This window comes from Bubalus bubalis, chromosome 9, assembly GCF_019923935.1.
Source record: "Bubalus bubalis isolate 160015118507 breed Murrah chromosome 9, NDDB_SH_1, whole genome shotgun sequence".
In the NCBI taxonomy this organism is placed as follows: Eukaryota; Metazoa; Chordata; class Mammalia; order Artiodactyla; family Bovidae; genus Bubalus; species Bubalus bubalis.
Window position 1 is genome coordinate 61,747,735 of NC_059165.1, and position 13,161 is coordinate 61,760,895.

General features: G+C 36.8%; 1 protein-coding gene across 1 annotated transcript in view; it reads right to left on the reverse strand.

Annotated features, from left to right (window-relative positions):
- PKD2L2 (polycystin 2 like 2, transient receptor potential cation channel) overlaps nt 1–13,161 on the reverse strand; it is a 42,295-nt gene that overhangs the window by 19,158 nt on the left and 9,976 nt on the right. The window contains exons 5-6 of the mRNA XM_025292647.3: nt 12,221–12,442; nt 9,289–9,517 (exon numbers count right to left, since the gene is read on the reverse strand). Coding sequence (XP_025148432.2) covers nt 9,289–9,517; nt 12,221–12,442 — 451 coding nt within the window. The remainder of the gene's footprint in view (nt 1–9,288; nt 9,518–12,220; nt 12,443–13,161) is intronic.

Here is a 13,161-nt window from a genome sequence, read left to right on the forward strand (position 1 = left end):
CATGAAGTGATGGGACCAGATGCCATGATCTTAGTGTTTTGAATGTTGAGTTTTAAGCCAACTTTTTCACTTTCCTTTTTGATCAAGAGGCTCTTTAGTTCTTCACTTTCTGCAATAAGTGTGATGTCATCTGCATATCTGAGTTTATTGATATTTTTCCCGGCCATCTTGATTCCAGCTTGTGCTTCATCCAGCCCAGCATTTGTCATGATGTACTCTGCATATAAGTTAAAAAAACACGGTGACAATATACAGCCTTGATGTACTCCTTTCCCAACTTGGAACCAGTCTGTTGTTCCATGTCCAGTTCTTGACCTGCATATAGATTTCTCAGGAGGCAGGTCAGGTGGTCTGATATTCCCATCTCTTGAAGAATTTCCCACAGTTTGTTGTGATCCACACAGTCAAAGGCTTTGTCATAGTCAATAAAGCAGAAGTAAATGTTTTTCAGGAACTATTTTGCTTTTTCGATGATCCAACAGATGTTGGCAATTTTATCTCTGTTTCCTCTGCCTTTTTAAAATCCAGGTCGAACATCTGGAAGTTCACGGTTCATGTACTGTTGAGGCCTGGCTTGGAGGATTTTGAGCATTACTTTGCTTGCGTGTGAGATGGGTGCAATTGTGCACTAGTTTGAGCATTCTTTGGCATTGCCTTTCTTTGGGATTGGAATGAAAACTGACCTTTTCCAGTCCTGGGGCCACTGCTGAGTTATCCAAATTTGCTGGCATATTGAGTGCAGCACTTTTATAGCATCATCTTTTAGGATTTGAAATAGCTCAACTGGAAATCCATCACCTCCACTAGCTTTGTTTGTAGTGATGCTTCCTAAAGGTCACTTGACTTCGCATTCCAGGATGTCTGACTCTAGGTGAGTGACCACACCACTGTGATTATCTGGGTCGTGAACATCTTTTTTGTGTAGTTCTGTCTATTCTTGCCACCTCTTGTTAATATCTTCTGCTTCTGTTAGGTCTGTACCATTCCTGTCCTTTATTGTGCCCATCTTTGCATGAAATGTTCCCTTGGTATCTCTAATTTTCTTGAAGAGATCTCTAGTCTTTCCCATTCAATTGTTTTCCTCTATTTCTTTTCATTGATCACTGAGGAAAGCTGTCTTATTTTTCCTTGCTATTCTTTGGAACTTTGCATTCAAATGGATATAGATTTCCTTTTCTCCTTTGCCTTTCACTTCTCTTCTTTTCACAGCTATATATTATAAGACCTCCTCAGACAACCATTTTGCCTTTTTGCATTTCTTTTTCTTGGGGATGGTCTTGATCCCTGTCTCCTGTATAATGTAACGAGCCTCCATCCATAGTTCTTCAGGCACTCTGTCAGATCTAATCCCTTGAATCTATTTCTCACATCTGTTGTATAATCATAAGGGATTTGATTTAGGTCATACCTGAATGGTCTAGTTGTTTTCCCTACTTTCTTCAATTTCAGTCTGAATTTGGCAATAAAGAGTTCATGATCTGAGCCACAGTCAGCTCCCGGTCTTGTTTTTGCTGACTGTATAGAGCTTCTCCATCTTTGGCTGCAAAGAATATAATCAATCTGATTTCGGTGTTGACCATCTGGTGATATCCCTGTGTAGAGTCCTCTCTTGTGTTGTTGGAAGAGGGTGTTTGCTATGACCAGTGTGTTCTCTTGGCAAAGTTCTATTTGCCTTTGCCCTACTTCATTCTGTACTCCCAAGGCCAAATTTGCCTTTTACTCCAGGTATCTCTTGACTTCCTACTTTTGCATTCCAGTTCCCTATAATGAAAAGGACATCTTTTTTGGGTGTTAGTTCTAGAAGGTCTTGTAGGTCTTCATAGAACCGTTCAGCTTCAGCTTCTTCAGCACTACTGGTCGGGGCATAGACTTGGATTACTGTGATATTGAATGGTTTGCCTTGGAAATGAACAGAGATCATTCTGTCGTTTTTGAGATTGCATCCAAGTACTTCATTTCAGACTGTTTTGTTGACTATGATGGCTACTCCATTTCTTCTAAGGGATTCTTGCCCACAATAGTAGATAGAATGGTCATCTGAGTTGAATTTACCCATTCCAGTCCATTTTACTTCACTGATTCCTAAAATGTCGATGTTCACTCTTACCATGTCCTGTTTGACCACTTCCAATTTGCCTTGATTCATGGACCTAACATTCCAGGTTCCTATGCAATATTGCTCTTTACAGCATTGGACTCTACTTCCATCACTAGTCACATCCAGAACTGCGTGTTGTTTCTGCTTTGGCTCCGTCTCATTCTTTCTGGAGTTATTTCTCCACTGATCTCCAGTAGCATATTGGGCACCTGCTGACCTGGGGAGTTCATCTTTCAGTGTCCTATCTTTTTGCCTTTTCATACTATTCATGGGGTTCTCACGGCAGGAATACTGAAGTGGTTTGCCATTCCCTTCTCCAGTGGTATACGTATATTCCCACCCTTTTGAAACTCCCTCCCACCTCCCTCCCCATCTCACCCCTCTAGGTTAATACAGAGCCCCTGTTTGAGTTTCCCTAGCCATACAGCAAATTCTTGTTGGCTATTTAATTTACATATGGTAATGTAAGTTTCCATATTACTCTCTCCATACATCTCACCCTCTCCTCCCCTCTCCCCATGTCTATAAATCTATTCTCTATGTCTGTTTCTCCATTGCTGCCCTGTAAATAAATTCTTCAGTACCATTTTCTAGATTCTGTATATATGCGTTAGAATATGATATTTATCTTTCCCTTTCACTCTATACTTCACTCTGAATAATAGGTTCTCGGTTCATTCACCTCATTAGACTGACTCAAATGCATTCCATTTTATGGCTAAGTAAGATTCTATTGTGTATTTGTACCAAAACTTCTCTATCCATTCATCTGTCGATGGACATCTAGGTTGCTTCCATGTTCTAGCTATTGTAAATGGTGCTGCAATTAACAATGGGACACATGTTTCTTTTTCAGTTTTGGTTTCCTCAGGGTATATGCCTAGGAGTGGGATTGCTGGGTCATATGATGGTTTTATTCCTAGCTTTTTAAGGAATCTCCATACCGTCTTCCATAGTGGCTGTATCAGTTTACATTCCCACCAACAGTGCAAGAGTGTTCCCTTTTCTCCACACCCTCTCCAGCATTTATTGTTTGTAGACTTTTTGATAATGGCCATTCTGACCAGTGTGAGGTGATAACTCATTGTAGTTTTGATTTGCATTTCTCTAATAATGAGCGATGTTGAGCATCTTTTCATGTGTTTGTTAGTCATCTGTATGTCTTCTTTGGAGAAATGTCTATTTACGTCTTTCTCCCACTTTTTGATTGGGTGGGTTGTTCTTCTGGCATTGTGTTGTATGAGCTGCTTGTGTATTTTGGAAATTAATCCTTTTTCAGTTGTTTCATTTGCTATTATTTTCTCCCATTTTGAGGGTTGTCTTTTCACCTTGCTTATAGTTTCCTTTGCTGGGTATAGCCTTTACGTTTAATCAGGTCCCACTTGTTTACTTTTATTTCCATTACTCTAGGAGGTGGGTCATAGAGGATCTTGCTTTGATTTATGTCATTGACTGTTCTGCCTATGTTTTCCTCTACGAGTTTTATAGTTTCTAGTCTTACACTTAGGTCTTTAATCCATTTTGAGTTTATCTTTGTATATGGTGTGAGGAAGTGTTCTAATTTCATTCTTTTACATGTAGCTGTCCAGTTTTCCCAGCACCATTTATTGAAGAGGCTGTCTTTGCCCCATTGTATATTCTTGCCTCCTTTCTCAAAACTAAGGTACCCATAGGAGCATGGGTTTATTTATGGGCTTTCTATCTTGTTCCATTGGTCTATATTTCTGTTTTTATGCCAGTGCCATACTGTCTTGATGACTGTAGTTTTGTAGTATAATCTGAGGTCAGGAATGTTGATTCCTCTAGCTCCATTCTTCTTTTTCAAGACTGCTTTGGCTATTTGGGGTCTTTTGTGTTTCCATATAAAATTTTTTGTTCTAGTTCTGTGAAAAATGTTGGTAAATTGATAGGGATCACATTGAATCTGTAGTTTGGATTTGGTAGTATAGTCATTTTCACAGCATTGATTCTTCCTACCCAGGAACATGGAATATCTCTCCATCTGTTTATGTCATCTTTGATTTCTTTCATTAGTCTCTTATAATTTTCTGTGTACAGTTCTTTTGTCTCCTTAGGTAAGTTTATTCCTAGATATTTAATTCTTTTTGTTGCAATGGTGAATGGGATTGATTCCTTAATTTCTCTTTCTGATTTTTCATTGTTGGTATATAGAAATGCAAGTGATTTCTGTGTATTGATTTTATATCCTGCAACTTTGCTAAATTCACTAATTAGCTCTAGTAATTTTCTGATACTATCTTTAGGGTTTTCTATGTGCAGTATCATGTCATCTGCAAACAGTGAGAGCTTTACTTCTTTTCTGATCTGGATTGCTTTTATTTCTTTTTCTTCTCTGATTGCTGTAGCTAGGACTTCCAGAACTATGTTGAATAGCAGTGGTGAAAGTGGACACCCTGTGTTGTTCTTGATCTTAGGGGGAATGATTTCAGTTTTTCATCATTGAGAATAATGTTTGCTGTAGGCTTATCATATATATGGCCTTTAGTATGTTGAGGTAGGTTCCTTCTATGCCCATTATTTGAAGAGTTTTAATCATAAATGGGTGATGAATTTTGTCAAAGGTTTTTTCTGCATCATTTGAGATTATCATATGTTTTTTAATCTTTCAGTTTGTTAATATGGTATATTACATTGATTGATTTGCATATATTGAAGAATCCTTGCATCCCTGGAATAAACCTAACTTGATCATGGTGTATCAGCTGTTTGATGTGTTGCTGAATTCTGTTTGCTAAAATTTTCTTGAGGATATTTGCATTTATGTTCATCAGTGATATTTGCCTGTAGTTTTCTTTTTTTGTGTTGTCTTTGTCTGGTTTTGGTATCAGGGTGATGGTGGCCTCGTAGAATGAGTTTGGAAGTGTTCCTTCCTCTGCAATTTTTTGAAGGAGTTTTAGAAGGATAGGCATTAGCTTTTCTTTAAATATTTGATAGAAGTCTTCTCTGAAGCCATCTGGTCCTAGGCTTTTGTTTTCTGGGAAATTTTTGATCATAGCTTCAATTTCTTTGCTTGTAATTGGGTTGTTCATAACCTCTATTTCTTCCTGGTTCAGTCTTGGAAGATTGAACTTTTCTAAGAATCTGTCCATTTCTTCCAGATTATCCATTTTATTGCCATATAGTTGTTCACAATAGTCTCTTATAATCTTTTGTATTTCTGCATTGTCTGTTGTAATTTCTCCTTTTTCATTTCTAATTTTGTTGATCTGATTCTTTTCTCTTTTGTTCTTGATGAATCTGGCTAAAGGTTTGTCAATTTTGTTTCTCTTCTCAAAGAACCAGCTTTTAGTTTTATTAAACTTTACTATTGTTTCTTTCACTTCTTTTTCATTTACTTCTGCTCAGATCTTTATGATTTGTTTCCTTCTACTGATTTTGTTGTTATTGTTGTTGTTTTTCCAGTTGTTTTAAGTGTAAAGTTAGGTTGTCTTTTCAATGTTTTTCTTATTTTTTGAGGTAGGATTGTATTGCTATAAACTTCCCTCTTAGAACTGCTTTTGCTACATCCCATAGGTTTTGAGTTGTCATGTTTTCATTGTCATTTGTTTCTAGAATTTTTTTAACTTCCCTTTTGATTTCTTTAGTAACCTGTTGGTTATTTAGAAACATGTTTTAATCTCCATGGGTTTGTGTTTCTTACAGTTTTTTTCTTGTAAATGATATCTAATCTCATAGCACTGTGGTCAGAGAAGATGCTTGATACAATTTCAATTTTCTTAAATTTACTGAGGTTTGATTTGTGACTCAAGATGTGGTCTATCCTGGAGAGTGTTCCATGTGCACTTGAGAAGAAAGTGTATTCTTCTGCGTTTGGATGGAATGTCCTGAAGATGTCAATGAGATCCATCTCCTCTAATGTATCATTTAAGACTTGTCTTTCCTTATTAATTTTCTGTTTTGATGATCTGTCCATTGGTGTGAGTGGGGTGTTCAGAGTCTCCTACTATTATTGTGTTACTGTCAGTTTCTCCTTTTATGTCTGTTAGTGATTGTCTTATGTATTGAGGTGCTCCTATGTTGGGTGCATAGATATTTACAGTTATATCTTCCTCTTGGATTGATCCCTTGATCATTATGTAGTGTCCTTCCTTATCTCTTGTAGTCTTTATTTTAAGGTCTATTTTGTCTGATATGAGGATTGCTACTCCAGCTTTCTTTTGCTTCCTATTTGCATGGACTATATTTTTCCATCCTCTCACTTTCAGTCTATATGTGTCTTTAGGTCTGAAGTGGATTTCTTGTAGACAGCATATATATGGGTCTTGTTTTTGTATCCATTCAGCCAGTATCTGTCTTTTGGTTAGAGCATTTAGTCCATTTACATTTAAAGCAATTATTGATATATACGTTCCTACTGCCATTTTATTAATTGTTTGGGGTTGATTTTGTAAATCTTTTTCCTTCTCTTGTATTTCTTGAGTATATAAGTCTCTTTAATATTTGTTGTAAAGCTGGTTTGGTGGTACTGAATTCTCTTAACTTTTGCTTGCTTGAAAAGCTTTTTATTTCTCCAACAATTTTTGAATGAGATCCTTGCCGGGTATAGTAATCTTGGTTGTAGATTTTTCTCTTTCAGTACTTTAAATATATCCTGACTTTCCCTTCGGGCCTGCAGAGTTTCTCCTGAAAGTGTATAGGGTTTCTGTTAAGCGAATGGGGTTTCCCTTGTATGTTACTTGTTGCTTTTCTCTTGCTGCTTTTAATATTCTTTGTGTGTTTAGTCTTTGTTAGTTTGATTAGTATGTGTCTTGGCCTGTTTCTCCTTGTGTTTATCCTGTATGAGACTCTTTGTGCCTCTTCGACTTGATTATTTCCTTTTCCATGTTGGGGAAATTTTCAACTATAATTTCTTCAAAAATTTTCTCATACCCTTTCTTTTCTCTTCTTCTTCTGGGACCCCTATAATTCACATGTTGGTGCATTTGGTATTGTCCCAGAAGTCTCTGAGACTATTCTCAGTTCTTTTCATTCTTTTTACTTTATTCTGCTCTTCAGAAGTTATTTCCACCATTTTATCTTCAGCTCACTGATTCATTATTCTGCTTCAGATACTCTGCTATTGATTCCTTCTAGAGTATTTTTAATTTCAGTAATTGCGTTGTCTCTGTATGTTTATTCTTTAATTCTTCTACGTCTTTGTTAATTGATTCTTGCATTTTCTTCATTTTGTTTTCAAGGTTTTTGATCATCTTTATTATCATTATTATTGTGAATTCTTTTTCAAGTAGTTTGCCTATTTCGTCTTCATGTATTTGGACTTCTGTGTTTCTAGTTTGTCCCTTCTTTTGTGTAGTATTTCTCTGCCTTTTCACTATTATTATTATTTTTTAACTTACTGTATTTGAGGTCTCCTTTTCCCAGGCTTCAAGGTTGAATTCTTCCTTCCTTTTGGTTTGTGCCCTCCCAAGGGTGGTCCAGTGGTTTGTGTAAGCTTCATATAGGGTGAGATTTGTGCTGGGTTTTTTTGTTTGTTTTTCCTCTGATGGGCAAGGCTGAGTGAGTTGGTAATCTTGTCTGCTGGTGATTAAGTTTTTATTTTTGTTTTGTTTGTTGTTTAGATGAGGCGTCTTGCATGGGGTGCTATGGTTGGAGGATGCCGGGTCTTGTATTCAAGTGGTTTCCTTTGTGTGAGTTCTCACTATTTGATACTCCCTAGGGTTAGTTCTCTGGTAGTCTAGGATCTTGGAGTCAGTGCTCCCACTCCAAAGGCTCAGGGCTTGATTGCTCCAAACCAGTTCTGAAATAATGGAACATGGAAGAATGCTGTCATCATTTGGGATTCAGTGGTTTATGGCAGGTCTGGGCGGTTGGAAACCACCAAGTGGGACTGGAGGAAGGCAGATTTGGTTGCAGCTCTTTCCAGGTGCATTCCAGGTAAACAGGTGTGTGTTGGGGCTGAATAGTGAAGGGCTATGCTGGGACATCGCAATCCAATTCTTTCTTCCTGGCTTTATCCCAGAGTTTACAAATACCCCATGCAGCACACTCCACCTGACTCTGGAGGATTCTGGAGCAGGGGGTGTGCAACTGCACTTACGTGATCCAGCTCTGGGCTGGCGGCTGTGTCTAACAGTTCTTTTAGGAGAGGATTTTAGGACCAGATTATCTTTTATCTATTATTTATCTATTATTATTATAAAGCTATATGACTATTATACCTATTATGAAAAATTTCCTTTGACTTCTTTTCCCTAAAATACTCAGTTAAACATTTAATGCTTATGCCCTATGTTAAGCATTATTGGGGGGGGGTACCAGAAAAACTTTCAATTTGGTTTTGGGAAACAGATTTTATATATATGTATACACACACACACACACACACACACACACACACACCAGGTAGAAGGCCTGTCAAGTTTGTGAAGTTCTGCCATTGGGAACAGGTGACCTGGACCTGTCTTGTCACTGTCAGGCTGAAATATATACATATATATTTATATATAATATGTATACACAAATACACAGACACACACACTCAATTGGCTATAACCAAGGGCCAATAAGAGTGAAAGATCAGATTGTATAAGCCCAAATATTTGCTCATTGTTCCTAAAACCAAAATCTTACAGTTTGTCTCACTCTGCCCTCTACGTTTATTTTAGTATTTTCTAGTTATAAGAACTGGCAGTCTTTGGAGCTTCTTTCAAGGACTATTCCCCCAATCCTGGTGGCACCTCTGCACCTACAAGCTACCCCTTCTGGCTTCTCAAACCTTATTCCCACCTTCAGTATTCTGCCTAGGCTTGTCTTTTACCTATTTAAAAATTCAGGATGGCAGATTTAGGCAATGTAGAAGAATACATTTTGAAGGACCTTGCTCCCAAATAATCTTTATTTTCAACACATTCCTGTAAGGAATACATATTTTTGGGTGGGAATAGGGAGACTTAACTGTGCCAATTAAATCATACCTATGAAATCACCTATTCCTCTAGGTTTATGCTAGTCCTCACAAGGACCAAATCAGAGAAAAAAAAGACTTCTACCTTTTGAAGACACACCATTAATATCTACTTTGACAGTTCATTTTATGGTTGATACTTACAGCTTTTAGAATAAATCCCAGATGAATAGAAAATTCTACTTTTTTTTTTTTTTTTTACAGCTCCCTCATTTGTGAGTTCAGATGTGATTTCTATCAACAATATCTGTGAAAATATACTTACCACCAAAAGTAATAATTCTAGCCAGTTCCAAATACTTTTGAAATAGGCAAATTTAAATTCTTTCAGTTTTTTGATTTCTTGTATTGTGAAGACAATAATAAAAATACAAAATATGATTTCACAGGAAGCAATAAAATAATCATAGAAGCTAACGTATCTGAGGAGCTTCACAGAGTAAAACTGCCATGAAGTAAGTATTCCTCCAGTTGCAGGGAATTCTGCCACCAATCTGTAAAATGAGGTTTGTGAAAGTAACTGCATTTCAAGAATTTATATTTCAGTACCTAATTCGATTGAAATTTCCAGTCAGTGATGTTGTATACTTTAATAGTTATTTTGTACAAAATATGTTTTCTCAGAGTAACAGGCTCAGAAAATTCTTGTGGATTTACTTCTTTTTTAATGCTCCACTTTTTTTTTGGTGTTCTGAAAATTCACAGTGGTCAAAGACCAGTGTAAATGAGAAAGAAAGAAAGATGTGACTTTACATTCATTTTACTCTATGTTTTGATTGCTCATTCATAACTGGGCTGCTAATTTATCCCCACAGAATGAGGGGTGATGTTCAAGAACATGCTGTACTGTTAGTTACTGTTATTATTCAGGGCTCCCCAAATATTTAAGAGGAGGGAAATACACTCTCCCCCTTTAGCTTATCAGAGATAACTTCTTGCTTCTAAATCTCAAGATAACATACTATACTAAAGCCAATGTTTTCTGTTTAACTTTAGGCACTGGATTTTGGATACAAAGATCTATATGCAAGTAGAAGTATAAAAATTACTCCAGTACCAAATATAAAAAGATTTTTAGGTAATTCCCTGTATTCCTAGTTTTTTCCATAACTGCAGGTAATTAAGAATTGGCAGTAATTCAAGGAACCCAGGATCTCTATCACAAATTCATAATGTAATTATTCCTACCTGAAGGTGTTAGCAAATCTTATTGGTACAGGAATAAGGTGCTGCCCCCCTCAACCCCAAAAATACCTCACCAAAATCAAGAACAAAACATCCAGTTAACAAATAGAAAACAGGATTTTTTTTCACCTTGCATACAGTCAGTGTACAAATTTGAGCAAGTGAGTGAAGTGAAAGAAACTTAGTATTTTGACCTGAAGTGTAGACTAGTAAACAAAAAGCAAAAAATGATGAGCATTTAGTTTGCCAGGTATGTGTACAAAAGGAAAATAAGTGGATACGGTCATAGTGTAAGCAATATGCTCCCATACAACTATTGATTATACTACCAGTTAAAAGTTTCAAAATCTGCTGAAATTTCTAAAAAACATTTTAAAAGATAAAATAAGCATGAAACCTAGAGATAGAAAATATGGACTTAATGTAGTATTACAAGGAGTTCTTCGTATGACTGTAAGCCAATTACCCCATTGTTTCTATTCTTATTTAGGGCATTGGAGTGATTTGTATTCTTTACTTTATCCCTACCAGGACTATCGGGAAAGGTGAATACTGTTGCTAAGAAGGTGATTCCCTGAAAGAAAATACTATAACATGCTGCTGACAGTAATTCATTTGCTTTCATTTTATACATTTTAAAGGCTGTGACTATCTTTCACCATCACTGTTGCACAAGGGCCAAGTTCCCCAGTCAGAGTCAAGGCTGATTCCATATTCCATTCGGAAGAAAAATGTAAAATTCAAGAGAAAAAAGTGGCTTACTGACTTCATTATCCTATTCCTTATTATCATTATCCTATTCATTATCCTATTCCTCCTTTCTAACAGAACCTTAATTGTATCAGGCATTCACCCATTCCCAGATGGCTTAGAAGCCAATTCAGTCCCCAGGCAGATTGAATCACAGTAATGGTATTTGCTTTGCCAGTCCTCAGGCCTAAGCCAAATAGTATGGTCCGGGTTAGGCGGATTATCTAAGATAATCAGACCTACAGAAATAATTTTTTTCTCTTCAGCTGTTTCCTCCTCCTCCTCGTGAGAGGGGATGTCTCTCATCCTTTTCTTGGGTCCAACGGGTTAGCCCTGGCATGTTATTCTCATGCAATAGCAGAAGTGCAAGACAGCAAGTTTTAATGTACAAACCCCTTTCAAATTTCTGCTTGTATCATGCGTGTGTGCGTGCTAAATCACTTCAGTTGTATCAAACTCTTTGTGACCGTATGGACTGTAGCCTGCCAGGTTCCTCTGTCCATGGGATTCTCTAGGCAAGGATACTGGAGTGGGTTGCTATGCCTTCCTCCAGCAGATCTTCCCGACCCAGGGATCAAACCCGCATCTCTTTACATCTCCTGCATTGGCAGGTGGGTTCTTTACCACTAGTGCCACCTGAGAAGCCCTTGCTTTTGTCATATATGCTGACATTCCATTGACCAAAGAAAGTCACATGGTTGAGTCTAGTATCTAGTTCTGGGGTATTTCACCCTGCCTTGGGTGACAGGGTACTACAAGTTTACATGGCAAAGATGTGAAGAATTGGGGCCATTTGCAAATCACTGTCAGCTATAATCATGTCTAGGATGTTGGCTGCTGTTATATATTGTTTGAATCTTAAATTGTTCATTCTTGAGACAAAAATTAATAACTTAATAAAGAAGCTCATTGTGAAAGGAAATCAACAGATTTGAATGATCTGATTTAAAGGAAGAAATCGTTAGGCTAAATCTCAGATTTGTCCAGCTGCAGAATGACAAGAAATAAGGCTATATAGTCTTAAGCAATATAAAACTAACCTACTGTATGTAATTCTTCATGTTCTGCAATATATCCTGAAAGAGTAAAACAATGAATATGATGTTGCTTTTTCTTCATCATTATTGGAGGAACTACATTATATTTATATTGGAACTTATGATTTTAATCTCAGTACAAACATGCACAAACTGGAAACTCTAACGAGGGCTCTGGATGCCTTTTAAATTCAATATACTAATAAGAGGTCTTGAGTCACTCACCTGATAATGCAGAATAGATTTACATTAGCATTGTATACTGAAAAATCAATAAAAATAACTCTAGTCCCTCTTGTGATCCAGCTGTTCATTCGGAGGTTAATGAACTTGTTTAGGGTTTCAGATTTTGATTTTGATAAAGTGAAAATATACCCCCCATTTTGGTAAACACCAACAAAACCCCAGTGCCAAGGGGAGTTCGTACGAGGAGAAGAGTACTTCCATCTGTTAGACATAAAAAGAACAATGGAGAGATGAGAAAGCTTGACTGAGAATAAGATTTTAAGTTAACTTTTGGTTTAAAAGTAGTTTAAAAAAAGTAGTACTAAGTTCATAAGCATTATAGTAATTTTGAAGCAAGGTGGTGAGTTAAGGATTAAGCTAAAAGGCTTAAGGTTGCATATGTTTTCATTTTTTGGTGCTTATTGTGGACAATACAAGTGCTATGAGAAAAAAACATTTTAATCCGTTGCCTCAGGGAACTTGAAATCTATAATACAATGATGAATTTTTTTTGTTAACATGTCCTTGTGTCTTCAGTCTTTGAGGAGGACAAGAATATCCAGGGTTTTAATTCAGAAATATCTGTCTCAGTGTGGGGAAAAAGATGCTTTACAGTTTGTCTTCTAACAATCATATACCATTTACAAATGTCCAATAAATAAAAACTTTATTACAATGTCTATGTTGCTATATAGGTATCTTATTTTAATGAAAGCACACAAAGTAAAATCTATATAAGTAAATTTTGTTTCCATTCTTTCTACTTTTAACTTAGTTGTGTGTGTGTGCTATGTGTGTTCAGTTGTGTCCGACTCTGTGACCCTTTGGACTATAGCCCGTCAGGCTCCTCTGTCCATGGAATTCTCTAGGCAAGAATACTGGATTGGGTTGCCATTTCCTCCTCCAGGGTTATCTTCCTGTCTCAGGGATCGAACTTGTGT